The 27,620-nt window shown below is 37.0% G+C and overlaps 2 protein-coding genes across 2 annotated transcripts in view; one reads left to right on the forward strand and one right to left on the reverse strand.

Moving 5' to 3' along the window:
- The window catches only part of ASPM (assembly factor for spindle microtubules), a 67,858-nt gene extending 59,177 nt beyond the window's left edge, over positions 1–8,681 (forward strand). The window contains 7 exon segments of the mRNA XM_060142016.1: positions 174–326; positions 1,145–1,333; positions 1,962–2,154; positions 2,284–2,438; positions 4,281–4,457; positions 5,709–5,878; positions 8,460–8,681. Coding sequence (XP_059997999.1) covers positions 174–326; positions 1,145–1,333; positions 1,962–2,154; positions 2,284–2,438; positions 4,281–4,457; positions 5,709–5,878; positions 8,460–8,562 — 1,140 coding nt within the window. The 3' untranslated portion in view covers positions 8,563–8,681.
- Positions 8,682–15,431: 6,750 nt separating this feature from the next.
- LOC132515655 (coagulation factor XIII B chain-like) overlaps positions 15,432–27,620 on the reverse strand; it is a 38,997-nt gene continuing 26,808 nt past the window's right edge. The window contains exons 11-12 of the mRNA XM_060142017.1: positions 16,590–16,800; positions 15,432–15,522 (exon numbers count right to left, since the gene is read on the reverse strand). Coding sequence (XP_059998000.1) covers positions 15,489–15,522; positions 16,590–16,800 — 245 coding nt within the window. The 3' untranslated portion in view covers positions 15,432–15,488. The remainder of the gene's footprint in view (positions 15,523–16,589; positions 16,801–27,620) is intronic.

Raw genomic sequence — 27,620 nt, forward strand, 5'->3', positions numbered from 1 at the left:
TACAGTAAAGGAGTATAATTACTTCAGGTTACAATGTAGATAATTTTAATAGTTACAAGTTAGTTTACTGTTGCTAATTTATATAATTTGGTATTAAGGATATACAAAAATAAACATTGGTTGATTGTCTTAAGAATCAACTATTTGGTTGTTAATCTTTTTTTCTCCTTTAGATTTTAGAACAGAGAGCCAAAATTAGGCTTCTTCACTTCACAGCAGCTGCCTTTTATCACCTGTCTGCTCTTAGAATTCAAAGAGCCTACAGACTTCACAAGGCTCTGAAGAATGCTGATGATAAACAGGTTAACTCAGCCATCCGTATTCAGGTTAGCTTTTCCTTTGCAGTAAAACTATGGCCTAATTTTTGTTTGAAACTTTTTAATATTTCATAAACAATTTCCAAATACCCCTGCTAAAGTTATGTAGTATTTAGCTTTTGCCATGTGGCCATCAGGGTGGTTGGCTGGCTTAGAGGTGAGTTGCGTTTTATGGCTCAGGACTAAGGCTGTGGGTTATCCTCTGGCGCATTGTACGCATTCACCCCTCATGTAGCGACACCCAGGGCTCCTGTCTCTCTCTCGACCTCCTTGCCAACCCGTGACATTACAAGACTTTGTGGTTTTGTCATTTTGATGAATGGCAAATTACATCTCATATTTGGTTTGGATTTCCTATGATTGCTAGCAATTCTAAAACATCTTTCCTCTGTGTTGGTTATTCAAATTTTTATCTGTGTATGGTATGCTTTTTAAATTTTTTTTTCCACATACTTTGCTCATTTTTCTGTTGAGTGTTTTATTTTTCTTAATGATTATAGGAGTTCTTTATGTATTCTGGATAAGAATCCTGTTTGTACAGTATATGTTAATATACTTACATATAAAATATTGAGTAAAGAAACAAATTGAAGAATAATATACAGCTTGATAAGATTTATATCAATTATGAAATGAGGAACATGTTGTGCAGGGTTAAATTCTCAGACACACACACACACTTAAACCCACTGTGGCCTGGAATTTTCTGCACCAACTAGAGTGGAAGTGTAATGCCACTGGGGAGGGTTGAAAGATATTTCAATAAATGTTCTATGTATTTCATTAAGAAACCTGAAGTAAAAAAACTATTCATATGTTTTAAACAGAGATGGTTTCGAGCAAGATTACAGCATAAGAGGTTTCTTCAGAAACATCGCTTCATGAAAATTCAGAATGAAGCTCAAGAACGTATAAGCCAGCAAAATAGGGCTGCATCAGTAATACAGAAAGCCGTACGCCGTTTCCTCCTCCGTAAAAAGCAGGAAAAGCTTGATAATAGAGTCACTAAAATCCAGGTAACTGAAAATATTATGATTTTAGTTCAAGACTTTGGTTTGCAATTCATCTACACGATATATAACATTTTATTGAATTTTATTTTTATTTATGTATTTTATTTCTTGGCTGCGCCTCACTGCTTGCGGGATCTTAGTTCCCCAACCAGGGATTGAACCCGGGCCACGGCAGTGAAAGCGGCGAGTCCCAACCACTGGACCGCCAGGGAATCCCCAACATCTAACATTTTAAAAAGCACAGTCATACTCATTTTAAAAAGCTGAGATTGGCCAATAGAATAATTCATATGCACTATGCTACCATAATTTCATTGTTAAGCCCTTTATTTTCACATTCCAGAGAGGAAGTTGATGACTGAAAGATGCAAAAGCATTTTTGCCTTTTGAATCGATTTAGCCGTCTTTGGCCAGTGAATGATGCTTTAACTTATATACAGGAATATTGTATGTATTTCTTCCTAGAAAAATTGCTTTTGCTATTTATTAGAACCTGAATTGTAGTTGCAAAGTTGCAAAGATCACATCATATAATTTTACTGAAAACATTTACTTTGTGGAAGTAGATGTAGATGTTAAGTCCACAACATCAGAGGTTGTAATCTTAAAGTTACTGGTTTGTCTCTTTAAGGCGTTATGGAGAGGATATTCTTGGAGGAAGAAAAATGATTGTTCGAAAATTAAAGCCATTCGACAGAGACTTCAGTGTGTTAACCAGGAGATTCGAGAAGAAAACAAGCTCTACCACAGAACCGCACTTGCCCTGCACTATCTCCTGACATACAAGTACCTTTCCGCTATTCTTGAGGCTCTAAAGCACCTGGGTTAGTTTGTTTTAACAATATCTTGTATAAGGTTAGAAATGCGTTTTTACCCTTGAGTCGTACAAAGAATATAATAATACGATACTGATTTTGTTGCTGTGAATGTATCTCTTTTTTTCCCCCTTTCAGAGGTAGTTACTGGACTGTCTTCACTTTGCTGTGAGAATATGGCCCAGAGTGGAGCAATTTCTAAAATATTTGTCTTGATCCGAAGCTGTAACCGTAGTGTCCCTTGTATGGAGGTCATCGGATACGCTGTGCAGGTCTTGCTTAACGTCGCCAAGGTAGTTTCCGTCTTGATAATGAAGAGTTCCTTGGTCAAGAAACCTCCCCTAGCAAGTTGGGTTTATGCTTGCTCATCACTAGAACTCAGATCCCCGAGTTAAAGTTCATTTACTATGTGCCAGAGTCTTCGGGGGGATGTTTACTCTGTTAACATAACTGTACATAGAAACTATAATTTTTTATGATTTATTTCTCCTGTTTTTATAATATTAATAACAGCAAGTTAGTTAAGGCCTTGCTAACTATGTGCTAGTTCTTTTCATGCATCATTTAATTTAGTGCTCCCATTCATCCTCTAAGATGGTTCTTATGGTATGATCCTTCCCATTTTGTAGTGAAGGGATAATCGTCTTTACAGGAGGTAAGGTCCTCGCCCGAGGACCAGCGTGTGGTCAGTGGTGGAGGGTTCATGTCCATCTCCCTCCGGAGCTGACAGCCTGTACACTGCGCTGTATCAGAACAGCAGAACCTCTTCTGATCACGTCTGGCTTCCTTTTTGGTTGGTGTTTCTAAAGTACTGGGTTGGCCAAAATGTGCCTTTGGTTTTTAAGTGAAAATAAAAGACACATTTTTCATTTTCACCAAGAGCTTTATCGAACAACGTATTCACCCTTTTGTTCCACTACCTTCTGCCATTTTTCAGGCAACTTCATAATTCTGTCTTCCCAAAACTTTTTATCCTTTTGAGCAAAGGACTGTTCCGGGTGCCTTTTACACTCTTCCAGGGAATTGAAATTTTTTCCATTAAGAGAATTTTGTAAAGACAGAAATAAATGGAAATCCGAAGGTGCAACGTCTGGTGAACACGGCGGATGAATCAGAACTTCCCAGCCAAGCTCTGACAGTTTTTGCCTGGTCACCAAAGAAACATGTGGTCTTGTGTTATCTTCATGGAAGATTATGTGTTTTCTGTTGACTAATTCTAGATGCTTTTCGTCAAGTGCTGCTTTCAGTTGGTCTAATTGGGAGCAGTACTTCTTGGAATTAATCGTTTGCTTTTCTGGAAGGAGCTTATAATAGAGGACTCCCTTCCAATCCCACCCTATACACAACATCGTCTTCTTTGGATGAAGACTGGCCTTTGGTGTGGTTGGTGGTGGTTCATTTGACTTGCCCCACGATCTCTCCCATTCCACATTATTGTACAGTATCCACTTTTCATCACCCGTCACAATTTGTTTTAAAAATGGAACGTTTTCATTACATTTAAGTAGAGAATTGCATGTGGAAATAGGGTCAAGAAGGTTTTCTTCGCTTAACTTAACGTAGACCTAAAGCGATGAACATAACCAAGCTGGTGCAAATGATTTTCAGTGCTTCATTTGGATATTTTGAGTATGTCAGCTATCTCCCACGTGTTATAACACTGATTGTTCTCAATTAATGTCTCGATTTGATCGCTATCAACTTCAACTGGCCTACCCGACCGTGGAGCATCGTCCAGCAAGAAATCTCCAGCACGAAACTTCACAAACTACTTTTGACACGTTTGATCAGTCACAGCACCTTCTCCATGCACTGCACAAATCTTTTTTTTGCATTTCGGTTACATTTTTACCTTTCTTGAAATAATAAAGCAGAATATGCTGAAAATGTTGCTTTTTTTCTTCCATCTTCAATATTAAAATAACTACACAAAACTTCATCCATTTTGATTAGTCTTTTTTTAAATGCACGCTGATATGACAGCTGCCATATACAATCTAACAAAATTGTTTTGAATGAAGTTAAAGAAAACTGATGCTACTAGATCCATCTTACGGAAAAAACCGAACGAACCTTTTGGCCAGCCCAGTATCTGTGTTTATTATAATTTGTAACTTGGTTCTGTTCTCTTCCAGTATGAGAAAACGACTTCAGCAGTTTACGATGTAGAAAACTGTGTAGATACACTGCTGGAGCTTCTGCAAATGTACCAAGAAAAGCCCGGTGACAAAGTTGCAGACAAGAGTAGAAGCATTTTCACAAAAACTTGTTGTTTGTTAGCTGTTTTACTGAAGAGGACAAATCGAGCTTCTGTAAGTATTCATCAGTTGTTTTCCTTTGAGGTTATCTCTACATGTTCTAAGTCCAAGACTTTTAAGCAGTTATCACAACTTAAATAGGGCTTTGCGTGTGTTCACACCTGCTCTTTGTGCTGATATGAGTTGTTTCTTATGTGTCAGAGAAGCTGAATTCTAGAAGTAGAATTTATCACAGCCCTAGGAGCAACCAGCTCCCATGTACTTGAGAGAAGCAACAGCTGTCCCAGCAAGGTAGAAATCCAGATGTGCACAACTCCTCACCCCCTGCTGTGACATAAAGACGTGACAAGCGTTTCTCCGGTGAGGCCTCTGAGCATCCTCTCCAGGAGTTACAGTCAGCAGGGGTGACAGCAGGCCATGATAGGACTGTGGCCTTTATCCTGAGAACAGTGGGAAACCACTGAAGGATTTTAAGCAAGGAGATATGTTCCAGTTTAATTTTTAACATCACTTTGGCTGCTGGTCGAAGAATGGATTTGGGAGATCGTGTGGGTATAGGGAGACCATTAAGGAAAGAGGCACGTGTAGACACACAGTGGTCTGGGCAAGAGACTGTACTTGACCTGGGGTCGCATCAGGCAGAGGTAAGTGGGTAACGCTGGAAACTTCAAGAAGGTAAAATTCGGGGCTTCCCTGGTGGCGCACTGGTTGAGAATCTGCCTGCCAATGCAGGGGACACGGGTTCGAGCCCTAGTCTGGGAGGGCCCCACATGCCACGGAGCAGCTAGGCCCGTGAACCACAACTCCTGAGCCTGCATGTCTGGAGCCTGTGCTCCGCAACAAGAGAGGCCGCGATAGTGAGAGGCCCGCGCACCGCGATGAAGAGTGGCCCCCGCTTGCCACAACTAGAGAAAGCCCTTACACAGAAACGAAGACCCAACACAGCCAAAAATTAATTAATTAATTAATAAACTCCTACCCCCAACATCTTCTTAAAAAAAAAAAGAAGAAGGTAAAATTCACAGGACTTGGTAACCATGTATAATAGGTATATTTACTTTAATGTTTGCTTTTTTATTTAGTATGGAGTTAAGTGTACAATTTTTGAATATTTGCCTTCTTCATAATTGTCTTATAAATTCATAATTTAAACCAATCTAACTGCTGAACTTGGAGAGCTCGGCTTTTTTATTGTTAAAAGCTCTTAATTTACTGCATAGTGTTTGTATACTGTGATTGATTTTGCTAGCATAGAAGGGATATAGAATTCTTATTAGTTTAATAAATGCACATTTTCTTTTGTAGGATGTTCGAAGTAGGTCCAAAGTTGTTGACCGTATTTATAGTCTCTATAAACTTACAGCTCATAAACATAAAGTGAATACTGAAAGAATCCTTTGTAAACAAAAGAAGAAATCTTCTATGAGCATTTCCTTTATTCCAGAAACACCTGTAAGAACCAGAATGGTTTCAAGGTGAGCAGTAAATGTACCCTATAGTTTTGTGTCACCATTCATTCATTCATTCATTCATCCACTTAGCAAACATTTATTGAGCACCTACTATGAGCAAGAGACTGTGCTTGACAATGGAGAAACAGCATGTGAACAAGAAGAAAATCTTTGGTAAATCTAAAGGAGACGATCTCAGCAGTTAATGAAGTAATAACACTGCAGCCAAGAGTATTTAGTAGTTATTGGGTAAATTCCTGGTTCTAACAAGGTACGTGCTAAGGCTGATAATTAGCTCTGAATAAGCTTTGCCGTATCATTTTTTCCCTTCCATGTAGGACAAGCTGCACTACTGGGGAGGTGGCGAAGGTCTCTGGTGGCCAAAACGTCAACCTCCAACTCCTTGCATAATCACCCCGATGCCTGAAATTTCTCCTCCTAGAGAAGTTCTTTTTGACCTTGTATTAGTTACCTAGCACAAACTTAGTGGCCTTCAACACCAGTAACTTATTCTCTCACAGTTCTTGAAACTGAAAGTTTGAAATGCAGGTTGTCAGCAGGGCCTCACCTGGTCTGAGGCTCTGGGGTGTAATCCTTCCCTGGCTCGTCCAGTTTCTGGCGGCTAAGTGTCCTTGGCTTGTTGCTCGATAGCTCTGTCCTCCGCCTAAGTCTTCACAGGGCTTCTTCTCCCTCTCCCTCCTCTGTGTTTCTTGTAAGGACATTCGTTGTTGCTCTCTGGTTCTGGGCAGAAGAAACAGTCTAGAGACATAAATTAGGGAAATGGTCTAGAGATATAAATTAGATGCAGGAATCATTAGAACCCCTCCCTCTCTCTCCCTCTCTCTCCTTCCTTTCTATGACTGGACAATTGTCTACTAGGTATAAATCCTGCACCACTGACAATGCACTATTTCTTGACCTGGGTTATACAGCAGTTAGCTTTATAATTACTCATAATTATAAACTGTATAATAGTTGTAAATTGGTTTTATTCTTGCATGTTTTACAGTATAACATAAAAATAGTCTGCTTAAAATTTATTAATGGGAACTATTTCTACATACGGTTTTTATTTAAGGACTTGGCATATTATAATATGAATTACGTTGTAAAACTATTAACATATGAATGAGTAGATTCTTTTTTTTTTTTTCTCCCCTTTTGACACTGTCGGGGTTTTTTGAAGTAAAACTCCCAACAGTATAAATGTACCCTTTATTTAGGTATGCAATTCAATGAGTTTTGACAAACGTATACAGTTGTGAAACCACTACCACTGAGATAAAATATTTCTGTCACAACAAAGTTCCCTTGTGCCCCCTTGCAGTCAGTTCTCTCCCATTAACCCCTAGGTTCTGGAACCTGCTGATGGGAGTTCAGTACCTTTAGTTTTGCCTTTTCTGCTTTGTCCCATAAATAGAATCACACAGAGGTAGCTCCTTGTGACGGGACTCTTTTACTTAGCGTAATGCTCTTGAGGTTCATCCATGTCGATGCATGGCTTAGATTGCATCTCTTTCTCCACAGACTGCTGTTCCACGGTAGGGGGATATATACCCGCTCTGTTTGACCACCCCCCAATTCATAGATGTTCGGAATTTTCACTGGAAAGAACAGGAAGATGGAAGTGCATATAGTGGTAGGGATTCATGTGAGGAAGGTGGCTGTGATGCCGTTTCCTCAGTGAAGAAGGAGATCATAAACATTAGCTCAGAAGCAGATGGGGGACGGTGTGGAGGGGACATTTGGAAAGAAGAAAACAGTCATCTTGGGGAAAGAGAAAGGAAGCAATTTCTAGGTAATTTCAATCATTGGCATAAAATCAGCCAGCCTGGTTGTGCAGGTTTTCTTTAGCAATGTCCAGCTGTGCAGGAATGGAGAAGGCAGATACCTGGATTCAACTTGGAATCCACATAGAGCTTTCCAGTTGCATTCAATAGGGAAGAGCACCAATGGCGTTAACGGCATTTGCAATGGAGATTATACTGAGGGACCCAAGCTAGATGGGAGGGAAAGGAGACCAGCATTGTGCTGGGTGACAGGCACGTGCTGAGGTCCCCTGAAGTGGACACCACAGTGGGAGGAAGCTGTGAGCCGTGGAAGTATTAAGTCAAAGGGCGTGGATGAACCCCAAGAGGTGGTTCGGGCTGGAAGGCTCAGGCTGAGCAGTCGGTGGCCGGGCACTTTCTGAGGGTGACAGCGGCTGTCTTGTGATTGTGTGACGGGGGGTGTGCTGAGTGGACCCAAAGGAAAGGGGGCAGAAACGGAGAGGTGAGGGGTCGGCTCTTTAGCTACAAGGCTGCTGAAGTTCTGAGATGGGGCAGGAGTTGAGGGAAGACCAGGAACCAGGTTTACAGACAAAACGCTGGGGTTTGGTAGCTGAATAGCCTGAGCTTCAAAGGAGCCAGGATCATCCTTCAGGGAAGATGGAGAGAAATAGTCTAAAGTCATAAACGGCCATAACATGAAGCCTCCCACCTGCGTGAGGGCCTGTGAGGGAGGTGATGCGTCCAGGAGGGACCACATTTCAGTTAAGACAAAGCAATGGATGTGAGTCTTCTAAGAGAGGAACTGGGTTAATGCAAGGTTTCTATTCTTCTCACAGACTTAAACCGGATTGGGTGTTGAGAAGAGATAACTTGGAAGAAATCATGAATCCTCTGAAAGCTATTCAAATGGTGATGGACACACTTGGCATTCCTTATTAGCAAAGGCAAACGTCTCAGTATGTACAGGAAAAGAAATAGGAAAGCTGATCACATGTATGGAAAGTGCTTTTGGCTTGCTTTGTACAACTTTTAAAATCTGACTTTGTATTAAAGTTCAAAAGAGGTATGTAACAAATAAACTTTTTATATTCTTCGTTTCTTTTATTTAATAGCTTTATGCAGATAACAAACTAATGTCATGACATGATTCCAACACTGTTATCTATGTCTGTTGTCTTAAAATATTATATTAGTTTGAATATAATCATATTCCTAAAGGGAAAAGATTAGCTTATTATTCCTGTTTTATAGGTAAATTGAGGCATTTATCTAAAACAAATGTTGAAAATTTAAGATTCTGCCAACTCACGTAGAAGTGAGGATAAAATAATCCCACAAATGCCATAGACAGCACCCCTGTTTCCTGACTGACGGGACCATCAAGATGGGCAAATGAGCCGCTCTGAGGAAATTAGACAAATTCAGACTACCCCTTCATATATTAAAAACTCCTGACTTTGAACTGAGTGGGGCTGTAATTTGACCTGGGAAGAGCAAGGTATTGCTTGTAGTAGAAACTCATTGTCTAGTCACTGAGCACAGACCTGAAGATGATTCAGGTGTTGAAACATGACTTGTTATTTTCAGTAGCTTTGGGTCACTGTTACCAATACTGAGCCAGTGTGATTCCAGAGCCACAGAAGGCTAATTCCAGTGGCTGTCTGCAGTCTGATCTGGTCCCAAAGACTGTCTAGCTATGGGGGCCAGGACAGCTTTAAAGTGCTTGAAATAAATCATTAGTAGCTAGAAATGGAGAGACCATTTAACTACTTAACTTTATTATTTTGTTGGAATGAGGATTAAACCTAGTCAGAGACTGTTGAGATTTGGTTAGAATAAAGACCATATTGACATATTAAAGAATATATTGAAAGTAACTAGAAATTTTTGGATTATTTTTTTTCTTCCAATGAAGTGTTTGGAGAACTCTTGTTACTTAGAATATGCCAAATACTATAGTTTTTGTTGACTCTCCCAAATGGTTCGTTTTTCTCTTTCATTTAACAGAATTTTAGTGTAAGCAATTTATTTACTTGGTAAATTATACCACTAGGATATAATCAACATAAAATGTTATTGGTGTTAATTTCCTCTAAGATGGTTATAACCAATTAGTATTTGCACAAGAAATATTTCTATGAAGTTATACGTGAAAGGTGAGTTCTAGATGTCCAGTTTTTCTGTTGTTGGAACTCAGACTAAAAGTTTTTAAATTTTACATAATATTCTATTTTCATGTGAAGGATATTCCTCTTAAATGTATGTGATAAATCCATATCAGGATTCCAAGGCTTCCTGAAGGCTGGAAGGCTTGTGTGTGTGTGTGTGTGTGTGGTTGGAAGGAATGGTTGAGAGGTAATTAAGCCTTTTTCTTTAGAAGTTGCTGTTTCCTACAGAGAGATTACATTGTATTAAAGAAGGAATATAAATACGTTAACTCCAATCTAGTTCTGTGTTAGGTGAGTTTATTACTGGTGAAGTTAGGTGAATTTTATTCACCTTCTTGTCTGTAATTAACCCAGATTTCCAGTAGATGTCATTATAACCATAGAGTGTCATTTTTAATTTAGTGGGGTTTTTTGGTTGTTTTGTTTTGGTTTTGGTTTTTTTGGCCGTGTTACAAGCCACGTGGGATCGAACCTGTGCCCCCTGCAGTGGAAGCGCAGAGTCTTAACCACTGGACCGCCAGGAAAGTACCTAATTTAGTTTTAAATGTATACATATATAAAGTTACATAGTTATGATTTTCGCAAAAAAAAAAAAATCCATACTTTTACAACCTTGGAAAATTTATCTATCCCTAATATAGCTTCTTACCCATACCGTATTTTGGCTTAATGCTTGAGAGGAAGAAATTCACATTGTGCAATCTGTTATGCAAAATTGTTGAATTTTTCTCAATAGGTGATTTTTTTCCAGGTTTTATTATCTTTATAACTTCTAATTTTTCATTGTAGCAATGAAAGCCTAGTACATTTAAAAATCTTTGCGGATTAAGAAAATACTGTCTTTTGGATTACTTTTTGCTAGTAGCTAAGCTTGCTAACAGGCTTGCTTTTAATTTTAATATTGTTCAGCTGCCACTGTTTCTTGGTATAAAGAAAGAGTGATAAACTATTGTAGTTCTGCTTTCAACAAAGGAAGAATTCCAATGAAAATACTTTGCTTATAACCTCTTCACAAGAGGTAAGAGTAATGCAGATGAACATTTATTTACAATTTACATTTGAGGGCGTGTGTATTTGTGGGTGTGTGTAAAAAATTCCAACCTATGTAAAGGAAGAAGGAAATAGTCCAAAAACCTGCTTATTTCTAGGAATACTTAAGGGGGGTCTACATAAAGCAGTCCTTCTGCATCTTGCATAAATTATGGACCCTTTTTTTCTCCAATTACACAGAAGCCTATTTCAGAAACCAGTCTTAGAGAGTAGAGTTTTATTCTATGAATAATATTCCATTATTACTGCAGATAACTTTTGTATTTGGAATAGTGATGGTTTATTTTGAATTATCTAAATGAGACCAAAATGAAACTTGATCTGAACTTTGCCCTTGCTTTGCCAAAGCATCATTAATTTTCATACCTGCTGAACATTGTTGGAGTATTAGAAACAGGCTCTTCCTGCCGTCAGTAATTGTGATGGATCTTCACTGAGGTACATTTGAAGAACAGTCCGGTGACATTTATATTCACCTTAACAACGTTATTAAAGACATAGGTTATTCAGTGTCTTCCTTCTATTGTTACTCTCTCTCTGAGGCTGTCTGGGTTCCATGGCCACTTTCCTACAAGACCATTCAATTCCATGTATGTTTCTATCTGCTCTAAAATAAGTGCTGACCTACTGGACAGGTAGCAGTGATCTGCTTCCCTCACACCCAGTCAGCTTTCAAGTGAAAATCCATCCTGATTTGTAGCCTCGCTCTCAGCATGTAGGTGTTTGCTCTTCAACAACCTCCGTGAGGTGTGTCTGGACCACATTCTTCTATTCGTATATCACATAATTTTGTCTTGTATCCTAGACATATTGAATGTTATATTGTGGAGACTCTGGATTCTCTTCTAGTCCTCCAAAAAATAATGTTTTTAACAACTTGGTCGGCTCAAGCTGAACACTGATTTTGGGGTGGCAGCTCAAATCTTATTTCAATTGTTTTTTATTCTTATCTGAGTTACTTTGAATTTGCCCAATACATAGATATCCAAGAGTCATTTGGAGATTTATGTAGAATTTACACACGAAATTTGGGGCCCTCTCTTTGCTCTCACTAGTCTGATCTACCCGTCCGCCTCCCTTCTCAGTGGATGTGACTGCCCCACACCCACTTCACTGGTACCTCTGGCTAGAATGCTGTGGGCTTTTTCTTTTAGTCCAAGGTTTAACTCCATTGCAAACGTGTTGATTGCAGAGCTCTCTCAGGCAGTAACCTGTAAAAATGGGTTACTGCCTGAGAGAACTAGCTCCATTACCTTCTTTCAGCTGAATCCTCCCGTCCACAATCTGCTGTTTTCCATTCTGCTGTGCATCCATGTATTTGGTCTTCTGTTTGGGGTTGAGGGTTAGTTTGGCTTTTGTTCAGAGCTTATAGTTGTTATCTCTTAGAATTTTACTTGTGCGTATTCATAGCAGAAGTTGAAGAGGTTGTTTATCATCTGTTGTATTCTCCTTCAAAAAAATACAATTTTACTTTTAAAAAATTAATTGAGGACATTAAATGTGAAAACTCAGGTACAATGCAAGGTTGTGAATGATGTCATCTTCTCCAGAGAGTTTATTGTGCTCCCAGCTGACAACTAGGCTAGAAACACCAGCTACCTCACATCACCTTTATCCAATTTAGGTTGAGACAGTTTCGAGATGGATTTCGGTCCCTAGGCAGGCTAGTCTATGTCTACTTCTCACCTACTCTTATTTTTCAAGGCCCTAGAGTTTCCTGTTCTCTTACAGACTCTGAAAACCACTGTTTGGTTTTCTAAACCCCAGGGTCTGTTGATAGCTCTGCTCATCTTATTCTTCTTTTTTTTTTTTACATCTTTATTGGAGCATAATTGCTTTACAGTGATGTGTTGTTAGTTTCTGCTTTATAACAAAGAGAATCAGTTATACATACACATATATCCCCTTATCTCCTCCCTCTTGCGTCTCCCTCCCACCCTCCCTATCCCACTCCTCTAAGTGGTCACAAAGCACCGAGCTGATCTCCCTGTGCTATGCGGCTGCTTCCCACTAGCTATCTATTTTACATTTGGTAGTGTATATATATCCATGCCACTCTCTCACTTTGTCCCAGCTTTCCCTTCCCCCTCCCCGTGTCCTCAAGTCCATTCTGTACGTTTGCGTCTTTACTCCTGCCCTGCCCCTAGGTTTCTCAGAACCATTTTTTTTCTTTTTTAAAAAAAAAAAAACACTGTAAACATCTCATTTCAGTCACTGACTTCCGACATCTTTAATTTGGCGGACAAAGGCCTTCCTCTACTCTCGCCTTCCCTCCTTTCCGCTCAATCCAGTATGCATTTTTATTAGCTTCTTGGAAACACCATGCTCTTTGCTGTTTTCTACGTGTTCTTTCCTCTACCTGAAATGCTTTCTTTTCTCCCTTCAAATCTCAGCCTCCGTATTACCTCCTCAGAGGAGCCTTTCTTGGGCATCCAGGGCTAGGTTGTCCCTCCTGGTCCTTGCTGCCTAAGACAGGATCTTTCCTGACACACCGCATCTTGTAATGATTTGTTTAATATCTTTTTTATCTACCTGGAGCACAAGCTCCTAACAGCAGAAATAACGTGTCCTATTCAGTGCTTTACCTCCAGTGTGGAGCCTCAGGCCTGGCACATAGTGTGTGCTCAGTATTTGATTCTGTGTGTGCCATTCCTTCTACTTGGAATGTCTTCCCTAGTCTTGTAAACTTAACTTTTTCCAGGAATCTTCCTACAGCCCAGTTAATACCAAAAGAGTTAATTACTGCTTCCTCAATGCCACTCCTTTTACATGGTCCATCGCTGCACTTTTCACACTTTTATTGCTTTAGCATTTGGAGTTTACAAATTGGCTGCTAATGAGCCACGATGTGAGTCACGGATTTTTTAGGCGCCCCCCCATATAAAAATCAGTAGATTTCACAATTAACAAATCAGAAGATACGGCAATGCTGGATACAACATTCCCACATGACAATTACCCTCCTTGAGCAAAACTTCTGTTTCCTGGGATAAAGCAGGTACTCAACATCATTTATAAATGGATTCATTGATGAATTAATGGAAAAAGATTAATACCTTTTTTCAACTTACAAAACTTTACATACCATTGCTAAATTACTTTTAAAATGCAGAAACCCACATTTAAAAACTAAAATCAGGAAGCTAGCAAGCTACCCAGGTTAAAGAGCATGCCGTGAGCAGTTGCCCAGAAATACCACTAGACCTGCTTCACCCATCCACGTGTTGTGCCTGTCCCCAGGCATCAGAGTTTATGACCAATAGTACAAGTTTAACTCTTTTCCTAAACTAAGTAGTTCATTATTGTGAGTTCCTTGAAATAATGAGCTGAATTTTATTCATCTCTGAATCCTGCATTACCTAACATGTTTCCTGGGACACCACACCTGATCAGTATCATTTCTTAATGGATTGGTCGAATTAATTGGAAAGGATTAATACTTTCCTATTGATAGTTCAGTCAAATTTCAATTTTATGAGAGCCACTGTGAAAAACTACTCTTGGAGATTAATTGAAATAATGCATATGAACTCAAGGAAGGACAGTTCTAAAACATACATGCTTGAACATTAAATGAATTCATGTTTAATCCACAGAGCTAAGTCCAGGTGTGGCTTCATTTCCAGAGAAACTCTCATAGCCCAGGAGCAGGAATTGTACGTTGGGGTTTGAAGAATGCCATCATACTGGGAAAATAAGGTCTTGAGTTAGAAGAACTGAAGACCTTCTAGGGAGGAAAAATGTGCTGTTCTGGGAACAACAACCGGTCCTAACAAGGGTACTAGAACCAGGTAGTGCTTATGAATGAGCCGTAATAACAACTGGGTGAGTAACTCTCTTTCACACTGAAAAGTGACAACGCAGTATTTCAGGCCTCTGACAGGCCCTAGTATTATTGACACACCCTTTTTTTGGTGCTTGAAGGTCTCTCTGACTTCAGGTTTTATTTTTCAGCATCTGCATGATTCCATTAATTACCCGATCTAAGAAAAAAATTGACGGTGTATAATATAAAAATAGTAAGGGTTATTCTTTTTTATAGCTGTGTTCTTTGGGCAACATTTAAACATGTGGAAGGTTCACTAATTCACAAACCATTTGATTATTAACAAATGGTAGCTAACAGTACAGTTAATTTTAAAAGTTCTTTACACTTAGAAAGTCTGAAGGGCAGTCTCGGCTCATTTAATAAAGTAAATCCTCTAACATGATGTATAGTTTCTCAGCTCTAGTGTGCTGGTTCTTTTGAATAAATATTGAACTCAAAGTAACAGAAAACCCTGATATTAACAAAGACGATTAAAGACATGTGTGAATTTTTGCACATATATTGAAGACAGTATAGTCCAGTGAACTGGCATTAGGAACCAGAAATATTTTGATGTGCAGATTGATGTTTTAATAGATGAAAGACATGCAGCAAAGATGAGGTCACATGTCAAGTCATCCAAACCAGAAGTGAAACAATAGCATGTGTAGCTTTTATTTATAAATAAAGAAAATGTCCAGCGTAAACAGTTTAGATTCAAATCTTCATGCAAGTAAAAAATCAGAGGTTTTTAATTCAACATTTTTCTTCTAACAATTATGTTTTATAAAGGATTTTATGATGTGTCAAAATGTTATTCTTCTTTTTGCCATTCATTTTCATGTTCTTAAGCGTTCTTGATAAGACAACATCCTTGATAAGAAAAAAAGAGAGAGAAGGTGGGGGTTGAAATAAGCATCATTTCTGGTCAAGTATTTATTACAGTCTTAGCCCTTCAATATTTCATATAACTGGTCCTTGTTTTAATGAGGTACTGATAAAAGCAAGTAACCATCCCTGGTAAATTATACCACCAATTTCTTTTTAAAAACTCAATGTCGTTAACTACACTAACACCATTTTCTACATTTTTTTCCCTAAGTTACTTATTCCTTTTTCTCTTAGAAATAGGAAATGCAAGATATAATAAAAAATTTAAATAGCACATACATTTTTCTACTCTGATTTTCACTGCAATTAAAAATAAAAAAGTTTTCCACTTGTGTGTCTTATGAATTTTTTTTCTAGGATGTTCCAAGTATCTAAAAAACTGTCCTTATGTAGTTCATACAGCTCATTCTTTATAACCATTAGAAGAGTACCACATGCACTTTTAAGTCATTTAAAAATGTTCTTAGTTGAACCTAGAGTATAATTCCCATTTTATAATGTATCTTCAAAGGGGGCAAAACTCTGACCCAATAAAATGAATTACATTATTTTATTGCATTCTTTTAACATTTCTCTAAGAAAAGAACAGGATTGTTTTCCATTGATCAAGTAGTAGAAAATATATGTTAAAAATTGCTATATGAGAAAACACTTCAGAAATAACTTCCAAATTCTTATATAGAACCGTGTTCCTGAAAACAAATACCATAATTTTAATCTTTGTTATTGACATGCTCTTCCCTCAGTATCAAGTTTGTAAAACTGTCTCAAATTGATTTATTTACCTGATTGCCAAAGAGTCACAAATATCCAATAGCAAACAGTGCTTTGACTTTAGACCACTCAGAAAGCTTGTTGAATTAGTTAATACGTCTAGGAGTTGGCTTGGTTTTAAAAAATAAAGACAACATGATTTTTTTCCCTTTATAATGACCATAAAGTAGGACTGTTGTAGAACCTAATGTTTCTGAAATTTATAACATAATGAATCTCATGAATAACAACCTGAACAGAAAAAAAAATAGTTGCAGGTACAAGCCTCTCCTTACCTTTCTCTTTGAATACATGTTGGATATTTTAACTGCCCTCTGTCACATTGCACTCTCAATTTCGATCCGATAATAGGAAACTCAATGTAAGTATCTCTCTTACAAAGAAACTCAATATACTCGCCGTGCAAAATATATGGCCTATTGTCAAAACTCCATTTCAGGAGCAAATTATTACTTTCCATTGTATCAAAAGATAATGTGCAAGGCTCTGAAAAAAATAAAAAACAAAGAAAACTATCTTGATACCTCTCAGTATTAACAGGAACCATTGTGTTGCTTTCTCATAATAACCTTAAAATTCCCAGGCATTAGAGCAGCAAGTAAGTTAGAATTCATATTCAAGTCAGAAAATATGTTCAAAGCTCACAGAAAACAGCCTGCCATTTATCTCTGTTGCCCTGAATTTGGAAAAAGGGTATGTCCTGCCAGTTACTGAGCTTTTTGCCATTAAGATTTGCAAAGACAGAAGGCAAAAAAGGTGTTTTTTAAAAAACATTGATAGTTAATAATAGTCATTGAAATAGTGTTATTTTTCTTTTTTCTTCTTCAGAAAGTGCAAATAAAACACCCATGAGACAAACCATTGATGGTTGGATAGATAATATTTTATGGAAATGTAGAAACAAGCTAGAGTTTTGACACTGACTCAGAATTTATGAGCTGATGTATAAAGTATATCCAAAGTAATTAACAGTTTCTTCTCTTTTAAATTTCAGTTATTAAGGATTATTAAGATTGGATTGAGATGCTTTAAATTTTAAGCATTGACAGTATTATTGTGTCCTTCTCCTTATGCATTAAAACAAAACAAAATAAAAACTTAAGATAAGAACTAGGATACCCAACAAACTTCTCTGGTTTCTTTCCCTTGATAAAAACATTGGTATTTTTAAGATACCAAATGTCAAATCATGTCAGAAAATGGGGCTGCTTGCGTTCATATTTGCCTCCTGGATGACTGAGCACACCAAGCAGTTGCTTCTGAGATAAATAAAAAGGTCCAGAGTTGCTAACAGAGCAAATGAATCATACAACTGACACGCTAAAATACTTCTTTATTCAGTCGTTCTCAAGTGAAGGCCTGTGTGTCAGATGTCATCCTAGAAACGCTATAGATAGAAAACAAATGACAGGAATGATTAGAAAGAGTCTAACAGGATCTTTATAGTCACTGAAAAATAGTTTTGAAAATGAGGTCAAATGGTACTATTGTTTAGAATGTTCTACAAAACATGCAATTTAAATTAAAATGAGTTCAAAATTGTTTCACGGAACTTCTGCTCTCAACCATGACAGAGTAACCTATATCAGACCAGCACTTCTACTAAGAACTAGAAACTCTGAAAACAGACCCAAAGCAAGTATTTCAAGGGATCAGAGAATTTTCAAGGCAGGCAGTACTCCAGAGGCTAAGGGTCTGGTAAAAGCCCATTCAGATGAGTTCCACACACTGTGCCATTTTTCTCTTGGGGCTTTGTTGATTTTCAGCACAAGCTGAGAGACTAGATACAGATGGGCCAGCGACAAACACAGAGCCAGAAGAGCTGCTGGAAATCCCACGGGGTTGAGGATAGAAAAGTGGGTCAGCCAAGACAGCCAGGACTTGACGTGTCAGAGCCCAGAGAGATGGGAGGTATGGTGAAATGAGCTTGATACTCTGCCCTGGCTTTGCCAGGGGGGCATCTGCCTATTCTTGATTGTGCAGAGAGAGAATGAGGAGTTCAGCTTGAAGTGAACAGAAAGCTACAGTGAGCAGTGGCCATCTCCCAGGAATATCAGAGCCAGGCAGGAAGGGGGACCTTGGTATACACACCAAACTCTAGTGAAGAACCCTGCAGGGTACATTCTATGAGCAGGAGCAAACAAAGTTCTGAAAATAAGCTTAGAGAAAGCTTTGTCTCTCACTGAATAGAGAATAAATTTCCCTACACTATCAGCCAGAAGATGGGATGAGTATTGTCTGGAATAAGATGGTATCATTGTCTCAAGATCCTAAAATTTTATCCACACATAAATATTTGATATTCAATCAACCATTAACAGAAATAGCAAGAAATGGATCTAGAAAATAGATATAGCTTACAGATGATCCAGATATTGGAATTTGCAGTCAAGGAGTTAAAAATAAATAATTGCGACTAATATGGTCAAGAAATAGATGTTAAGATGAAGTCTTTCATCAGACAACTCAAATCTACAAAAAAATATGAAATGGATATTCTAGAAATGCAAAGATAATAGTTGAAATTGAGAACTCAGTATACAAGTTTAAAGCAGACTGTACACATCTAAAGAGAGGATTCATGAACTGGAAAATAGATCAGCAGAGAATTACCAAACTGAAACAATGAGAAGATAAAAGGAAAGAAAATATTGATTTTAAGAGACAGGGGACACTGGAAAAAGATGTAACGTGTTTTATGGAATCACAGAAAGAGTGAAAAGAGAAAATGTTAAAAATATTTGAAAAGACATTAGCCAAACATTTCCAAAACCCATGAAAGATATCAAGTCACAGATTCAAGAAGTCCTACCAACTAGGAGAATAAAGTGCACAAAGAAACCAACATCTATGTCCAACCAAAATAACCTACTGAGAAGGCAAAGAGAATATCAAAGGCAGCAGAGTAAAAGATGCTTACTTTCAAAAAAGTACTATTAAAATGGTCTTTGACTATTTAACAAAAAGTACAAAAACAGAAAAGGATGAAATGACATCCTTAAAGCATTGAAAGAAAATAATGGACAAGCTAGAATTCTATATCAGGCAAAAATATTCCTCAAAGGAGAAAAAAAATAAAGAGATTTGCAGACAAACACAAACTGAGAAAATAATAAAGAACTAATTTTTTCAGGCATACAAAAAATGAGAAACAGAAAAACAAGAAAAGATAAGGTAGATAGCCTCATCCACCAGAGGGCAGACAGCAGAAGCAAGAAGAACTACAATCCTGCAGTCTGTGGAACAAAAACCACATTCACAGAAAGACAGACAAGATGAAAAGGCAGAGGGCTATGTACCAGATGAAGGAGCAAGATAAAACCCCAGAAAAACAACTAAATGAAGTGGAGATAGGCAACTTTCCAGAAAAAGAATTCAGAATAATGATAGTGAAGATGATCCAGGATGTCGGAAAAAGAATGGAGGCAAAGATCTAGAAGATGAAAGAAATGTTTAACAAAGATCTAGAAGAATTAAAGAACAAATAAACAGAGATGAACAATACAATAACTGAAATGAAAACTACACTAGAAGGAATCAATAGCAGAATAACTGAGGCAGAAGAATGGATAAGTGACCTGGAAGACAGAATGATGGAATTCATGGCTGTGGAACAGAATAAAGAAAAAAGAATGAAAAGAAATAAAGACAGCCTATGAGACCTCTGGGACAACATTAAACGCAACAACATTCACATTACAGGGGTCCCAGAAGGAGAAGAGAAAGAGAAAGGACCCGAGAAAATATTCGAAGAGATAGTCGAAAACTTCCCTAACATGGGAAAGGAATAGTCAACCAAATCCAGGAAGCTCAGAGAGTCCCATACAGGATAAACCCAAGGAGAAACATGCCGAGACACATAGTAATCAAATTGGCAAAAATTTAAATAAAAAGAAAAATTATTGAAAGCAGCAAGGGAAAAACAACAAATAACATACAAGGGAACTCCCATAAGGTTAACAGCTGATTACTCAGCAGAAACTCTACAAGCCAGAAGGGAGTGACATGATATACTTAAAGTGATGAAAGGGAAGAACCTACAACCAAGATTGCTCTACCCGGCAAGGATCTCATTCAGATTCGATGGAGAAATCGAAAGCTTTACAGACAAGCAAAAGCTAAGAGAACTCAGCACCACCAAACCAGCTCTACAACAAATGCTAAAGGGACTTCTCTAAGTGGGAACACAAGAGAAGAAAAGGACCTACAAAAACAAACCCCAAACAATTAAGAAAATGGTCATAGAAACATACATATCGATAATTACCTTAAACGTGAATGGATTAAATGCTCCAACCAAAAGACACAGGCTTGCTGAATGGATACAAATACAAGGCTCATCTATATGCTGTCTACAAGAGACCCACTTCAGACCTAGGGACACATTCAGACTAAAAGTGAGGGGATGGAAAAATATATTCCATGCAAATGGAAATCAAAAAAAGCTGGAGTAGCAATACTCATATCAGATAAAATAGACTTTAAAATAAAGAATGTTACAAGAGACAAGGAAGGACACTACAGAATGATAAAGGGATCAATCCAAGAAGAAGATATAACAATTACAAATATATATGCACCCAACATAGGAGCACCTCAATACATAAGGCAATGGCTAACAGCTATAAAAGAGGAAATCAACAGTAACAGAATAATAGTGGGGACTTTAACACCTCACTTACACCAATGGAAAGATCATCCAAGCAGAAAATTAACAAGGAAACACAAGCTTTAAATGACACAGTAGACCAGGCAGATTTAATTGATATTTATAGGACATTCCACCCAAAAACAGAAGATTACACTTTCTTCTCAAGTGCGCACGGAACATTCTCCAGGATAGATCACATCTTGGGTCACAAATCAAGCCTCAGTAAATTTAAGAAAATTAAAATCATATCAAGCATCTTTTCTGACCACAACACTATGAGGTTAGAAATCAATTACAGGGAAAAAAGCAAAAAAAACACAAACACATGGAGGCTAAGCAATATGTTACTAAATAACCAAGAGATCACTGAAGAAATCAAAGAGGAAAGCAAAAAATACCTAGAGACAAATGATAATGAAAACATGATGATCCAAAACCTATGGGATGCAGCAAAAGCAGTTCTAAGAGGGAAGTTTATAGCTATAAAAGCCTACCTCAAGAAACAAGAAAAATCTCAAATAAACAATCTAACTATTCACCTAAAGGAACTAGAGAAAGAAGAGCAAACAAACCCCAAAGTTAGCAGAAGGAAAGAAATCATAAAGATCAGACCAGAAATAAATGAAATAGAAACAAAGAAAACAATAGCACAGATCAATAAAACTATAAGCTTGTTCTTTGAGAAGATAAACAAAATTGATAACCATTAACCAGACTCATCAAGAAAAAGAGGGCGAGTGCTCAAATCAATAAAATTAGAAATGAAAAAGGAGAAGTTACAACAGGCAGCACAGAAATACAAAGCATCCTAAGAGACTACGAAAAGCAACTCTGTGCCAATAAAATGGGCAACCTGGAAGAAATGGACAAATTATTAGAAAGGTATAACCTTCCAAGACTGAACTAGGAAGAAATAGAAAATATGAATAGACCAATCACAAGTAATGAAATTGAAACTGTGATTAAAAATCTTCCAACAAATAAAAGTCCAGGGCCAGATGGTTTCACAGGTGAATTCTACCACTTACAGAAGAGCTAACACCCATTCTTCTCAAACTCTTCCGAAAATTTGCAGAGGAAGGAACACTCCCAAACACATTCTATGAGGCCACCATCACCCTGATACCAAAACCAGACAAAGATACTACGAAAAAAGAAAATTACAGCCCAATATCACTGATGAATATAGATTTAAAAATCCTCAACAGGGCTTCCCTGGTGGCGCAGTGGTTGAGAATCTGCCTGCTAATGCAGGGGACACGGGTTCGAGCCCTGGTCTGGGAAGACCCCACATGCCACGGAGCAACTAGGCCCGTGAGCCACAACTACTGAGCCTGCGCGTCTGGAGCCTGTGCTCCGCAACAAGAGAGGCCGCAATAGTGAGAGGCCTGCGCACCACGATGAAGAGTGGCCCCCGCTTGCCACAACTAGAGAAAGCCCTCGCACAGAAACGAAGACCCAACACAGCCAAAAATAAAATAAATAAATAAATAATAATTAAAAAAAAAATCCTCAACAAAATACTAGCAAACAGAATCCAACAACACATTAAAAGGATCGCACACCATGATCAGGTGGGATTTATCCCAGGGATGCAAGGATTCTTCAATATATGAAAATCAATCAGTGTGATACACGATATTAAAAAATTGAAGAAGAAAAACCATATGACCATCTCAATAGATGCAGAAAAAGGTTTTGACAAAACTCAACACTCATTTATGATAAAAACGCTCCAGAAAGTGGGCATAGAGCAAACCTACCTCAACATAATAAAGGCCATATACGATAAACCCACAGCAAACATCATTCTCAATGGTGAAAAACTGAAAGCATTTCCTCTAAGATCAGGAACAAGACAAGGATGTCCACTCTCGCCACTATTATTCAACATAGTTTTGGAAGTCCTAGCCACGGCAATCAGAGAAGAAAATGAGAAAAAGAAATACATATTGGAAAAGAAGTAAAACTGTCACTGTTTGCAGATTACATGATACTATACATAGAGAATCCTAAAGATGCCACCAGAAAACTACTAGAGCTAATCAATGAATTTGATAAAGTTGCAGGGTACAAAATTTGTGAACAGAAATCTCTTGCATTCCTATACACTAATGATGAAAAATCTGAAAGAGAAATTAAGGAAACACTCCCATTTACCATTGCAACAAAAAGAATAAAATACCTAAGAATAAACCTACCTAGGGAGACAAAAGACCTGTATGCAGAAAACTATAAGACACTGTTGAAAGAAATTAAAGATGATACCAACAGATGGAGAGATATACCATGTTCTTGGATTGGAAGAATCAATATTGTGAAAATGACTATACTACCCAAAGCAATCTACAGATTCAATGTAATCCCTATCAAATTACCAATGGCATTTTTTACAGAACTAGAACAGAAAGTCTTAAAATTTGTATGGAGACACAAAAGACCCCAAATAGCCAAAGCACTCATGAGGGAAAAAATGGAGCTGGAGGAATCAGACTCCCTGACTTCAGACTATACTACAAAGCTACAGTCATCAAGACAGTATGGTACTGGCACAAAAACAGAAATATAGATCAATGGAACAGGATAGAAAGCCCAGAGATGAACCCACGTACCTATGGTCAACTAATTTATGAGAAAGGAGGCAAGCATATACAATGGAGAAAAGACAGTCTCTTCGATAAGTGGTGCTGGGAAAACTGGACAACTACATGTAAAAGAATGAAATTAGAACACTCCCTAACACTATACACAGAAATAAACTCAAAATGGATTAGAGACCTAAATGTAAGACCGGACACCATAAAACTCTTAGAGGGAAACATAGGAAGAACAGTCTTTGACATAAATCACAGCAAGATCTTTTTTGATCCACCTCCTAGAGTAATGGAAATAAAAACAAAAATAAACAAATGGGACCTAATGCAATTTAAAAGCTTTTGCAAAGCAAAGGAAACTACAAACAAGATGAAAATACAACCCTCAGAATGGGAAAAAATATTTGCAAACGAATCAACAGACAAAGGATTAATCTCCAAAATATATAAACAGCGTATGCAGCTCAATATTAAAAAAAACAAACAACCCATTCAAAAAATGGGCAGAAGACCTAAACAGACATTTCTCCAAAGAGGACATACAGATGGCCGAGAAGCACATAAAAAGCTGCTCAACATCACTAATTATTAGAGAAATGCAAATCAAAACTATAAAGAGGTATCACCTTACACCATTTAGAATGGGCATCATCAGAAAATCTACAAACAACAAATGCTGGAGAGGGTGTGGAGAAAAGGGAACCCTATTGCACCATTGGTAGGAATGTAAATTGATACAGCCACTATGGAGAATAATATGGAGGTTCCTTAAACAACTAAAAGTAGAATTACAATATGAGTCAGCAATCCCACTCCTGGGCATATACCTAGAGAAAACCATAATTGAAAAAGACACATGCACCCCCAATGTTCATTGCAGCACTACTTACAATAGCAAGGTCATGGAAGCAACCTAAATGCCCATCGACAGACGAATGGGTAAAGAAGATGTGGTACATATATACAATGGAATATTACTCATCCATAAAAAGGAAAATGGGTCACTTGTAGAGATGTGGATGAATCTAGAGACTGTCATACAGAGTGAAGTAAGTCAGAAAGAGAGAAACAAATACTGCATATTAATGCCTATATGTGGAACCTAGAAAAATGGTACAGATGAACCAGTTTGCAGGGCAGAAATTGAGACACAGATGTAGAGAACAAACGTATGGACACAAAGAGGGAAAAGTGGTGGGGGGGTGGTGGTAGTGGTGGGATGAATTGGGAGATTGGGATTGACATGTATACACTAATGTGTATAAAATGGATGACTAATAAGAACCTGCTGTATCAAAAAATAAATTTAAAAAAAAAGAAAAGATGAGGAACAAATTACTGATAAATATATGGGTAAATCTAAAAGAATATTGTTGGACAACATAATATTAATATATCTTTGGGACTTAAACTATATGTACAATGAAAATGCATGACATAATAATACAAAAAGTGGGAAGAGTAAATAAAGTGTTCTGTGTCCTAGAGAAATGGTAAAACTACGAATTTGTACTCAATTGTAATAAGGCAATTTTGCATTATGAAATCTCTGATAACAGCTAAAGGAAGTCTGGAGAAACGTATAATCCACAAGCTATGAGAGAGTAAAATGGTATAACAAAAAATTTGATTTGCCCATGAGAAAACAAAAAAAAAGAGAGAAAAAACAGAACATAGAACAGATAGGATATATATCTAGTATAGTAAGGTAGTAGCTATAAACCCAAACATATCAGTAATCACATTAATATGTAAATGGACTAAATAATCCATTGTAAAGGAGATGATTGTCAGACTGAATAAGTATAATTTTACATACACTAACTATATATTGCTTGTAAGACATACACATTACAAGTAAGAATCCAGAAAGTTGAAAGTTAAAGGATGAAAAATTGTACACCTTGTAAATACTTGGCAAACGCCAGTTGGTACAGCTAAAGTAGATTTTTACGGCAAAACCAAACAAAAACAAAGCATTACTATAGGTAAAGAAAGACTCAAATTATACAGATTCAACATGTTTCAATCTGTGTGCACCTAATAAAATAGCATCAAAATACAGAACCAATATTTGACAGAACTAAAATGATAAACATTTTTAAATGTACCATGTGAGAGAATTTAACACACTTCTTTTGATAATTGGTAGAAAAATAAACAAACAAACATAAATCTGGACAGATAAGAATGAACTTAGTAACATGAGAAACAAAATTCAATTCAATTGATATGTATGTAACAACAGTGAACCCAACAAGGACAAAATTAATTTATTTCCAGTAAAAAGGTTTACCTGAAACAAGTATATGCTTGTAATAGACTAAGTATCAGTGAATTTCAAAGAACAGATATAATTCAAAGTATGTCTCAATGGATTTAGACTAGAAATCAACAACCAAAAGAAAACTAGAAAATCCTCCAATGTTTAGAATTTAAAAAATAAACTTCTACATAACTCAGAGTGCATAGAAGATATCAAAATGGGTATTATAAATTTTTAGCTGAATGATAGTAAAAATCAAAAATATAAAAATGTGTGGGATGAAGCTGAAGTTATGCTCAGTGGGAAATTTATATCCTTAAATTCATTTTTAGGGAAAAACATAAAGGATGAAAATTAGTACTCTAAGTATACATCTAAACAAGCTAGGAAAAGTATAATAAAATAAATCCAAGAAAGTAGAAGAGAGGAAATAATAGAGACAAGAATATAAATTAATGAAATAGCAACATTTGATGAAAGGATCAAAAAATGCAGATACTGATTGCTTATAAGGACCAATAAAATTTACAGACCCTCAGCAAGATACATCAGAAAGACATACTTCTTCACAGTAGTATAACAAAAGACACATCACTAAAGGCATTAAAAAGACCATTAAGAGGATGTCATGAACGTTATGTCAACAAACCTGACAATTTAGATATAATGGACACATTCTTACAAACCACTTCCTACTGAAACGGAGAGAAGAGAATAATAACCTAATATCTATTAAACAAATTGAAGTTGTCATTAAAACCTTTCCTCAAAAAAAACCTCAAGGCCCAGGTGGCATCTCTGATGATTTCTTACAATTATTAAAGAAGAAATAGTACCAGTCTTAGACAAAATCTAGAGAATTGATAAAAAGGGAATACTTCCCAACCCATTGTATGAAGTTAGCAGAAACTTGATACAAAACCCAAAAGGAAAATAACAAACCAATCTCCCTCATGAAAATAGTTGCAAAAATCCTACGTAGAGTATTAGCAAATAAAATTCAACAATACATAAAAAGCATAATTCATCACAACCATGTGGGATTTATTACAGAAATACAATCCTGCTTTAACATTCAAAAAAGAAGCAATGTAATTCCAGGGAAAAAAAAATAAATGTAATAATCATATGATTGTTTCAACAGATATTGCTAAAATTAAACTCACTGAAGGTTTTTTTAAACTCTTAGCAAAATAGAAATAGGTGGTTTCTATATCTTTATTTTGATTTTTTTAACGTATTTGTAACACCATATTTAAAGATGAATTACTGAAAGATTTAGTTATGAGATCAGAACACAGATACCCACCACTTATACTCAGCATTATACTGAAGTCCAAGACAGTGAAATAAGAAAATAAATGAAAGTCAGATATAAACACAAAGAAATATTTTCTTTTTATTTAAAAATATGCTATTTTATGACTCCTGAGAATTTTGGGAGATAGTGTTACTTTTATTAGGATGCCTCATCAACAAGGCATTATCATCTTTCAGATTGAGGGGACCATTCCTATATCTGTTTCCCGCTGTCCTCGTGTTTTCTAGCACAGCACCAATAACACTGAATGACCACTGTTAGACTGGTTACCCACAGCACACAGCTTAACCATCCTATAGGTCCTACCAACCCAGTACCTCATGTATGGTTTGTACTTAAAAAGTACTTGTTAGAATGAGCTGGATTCTAGTTATTTATGATCTAGAGGAAAGAGTAGAAACCAGTAATTCAACAAGCACACTAATAAAATAACAAAAATGCAAAATTTAAATTTTACATTAGTGCTATATCAAC

The sequence above is a fragment of the Lagenorhynchus albirostris genome, chromosome 2 (genome assembly GCF_949774975.1).
Source record: "Lagenorhynchus albirostris chromosome 2, mLagAlb1.1, whole genome shotgun sequence".
Classification (NCBI taxonomy): Eukaryota; Metazoa; Chordata; class Mammalia; order Artiodactyla; family Delphinidae; genus Lagenorhynchus; species Lagenorhynchus albirostris.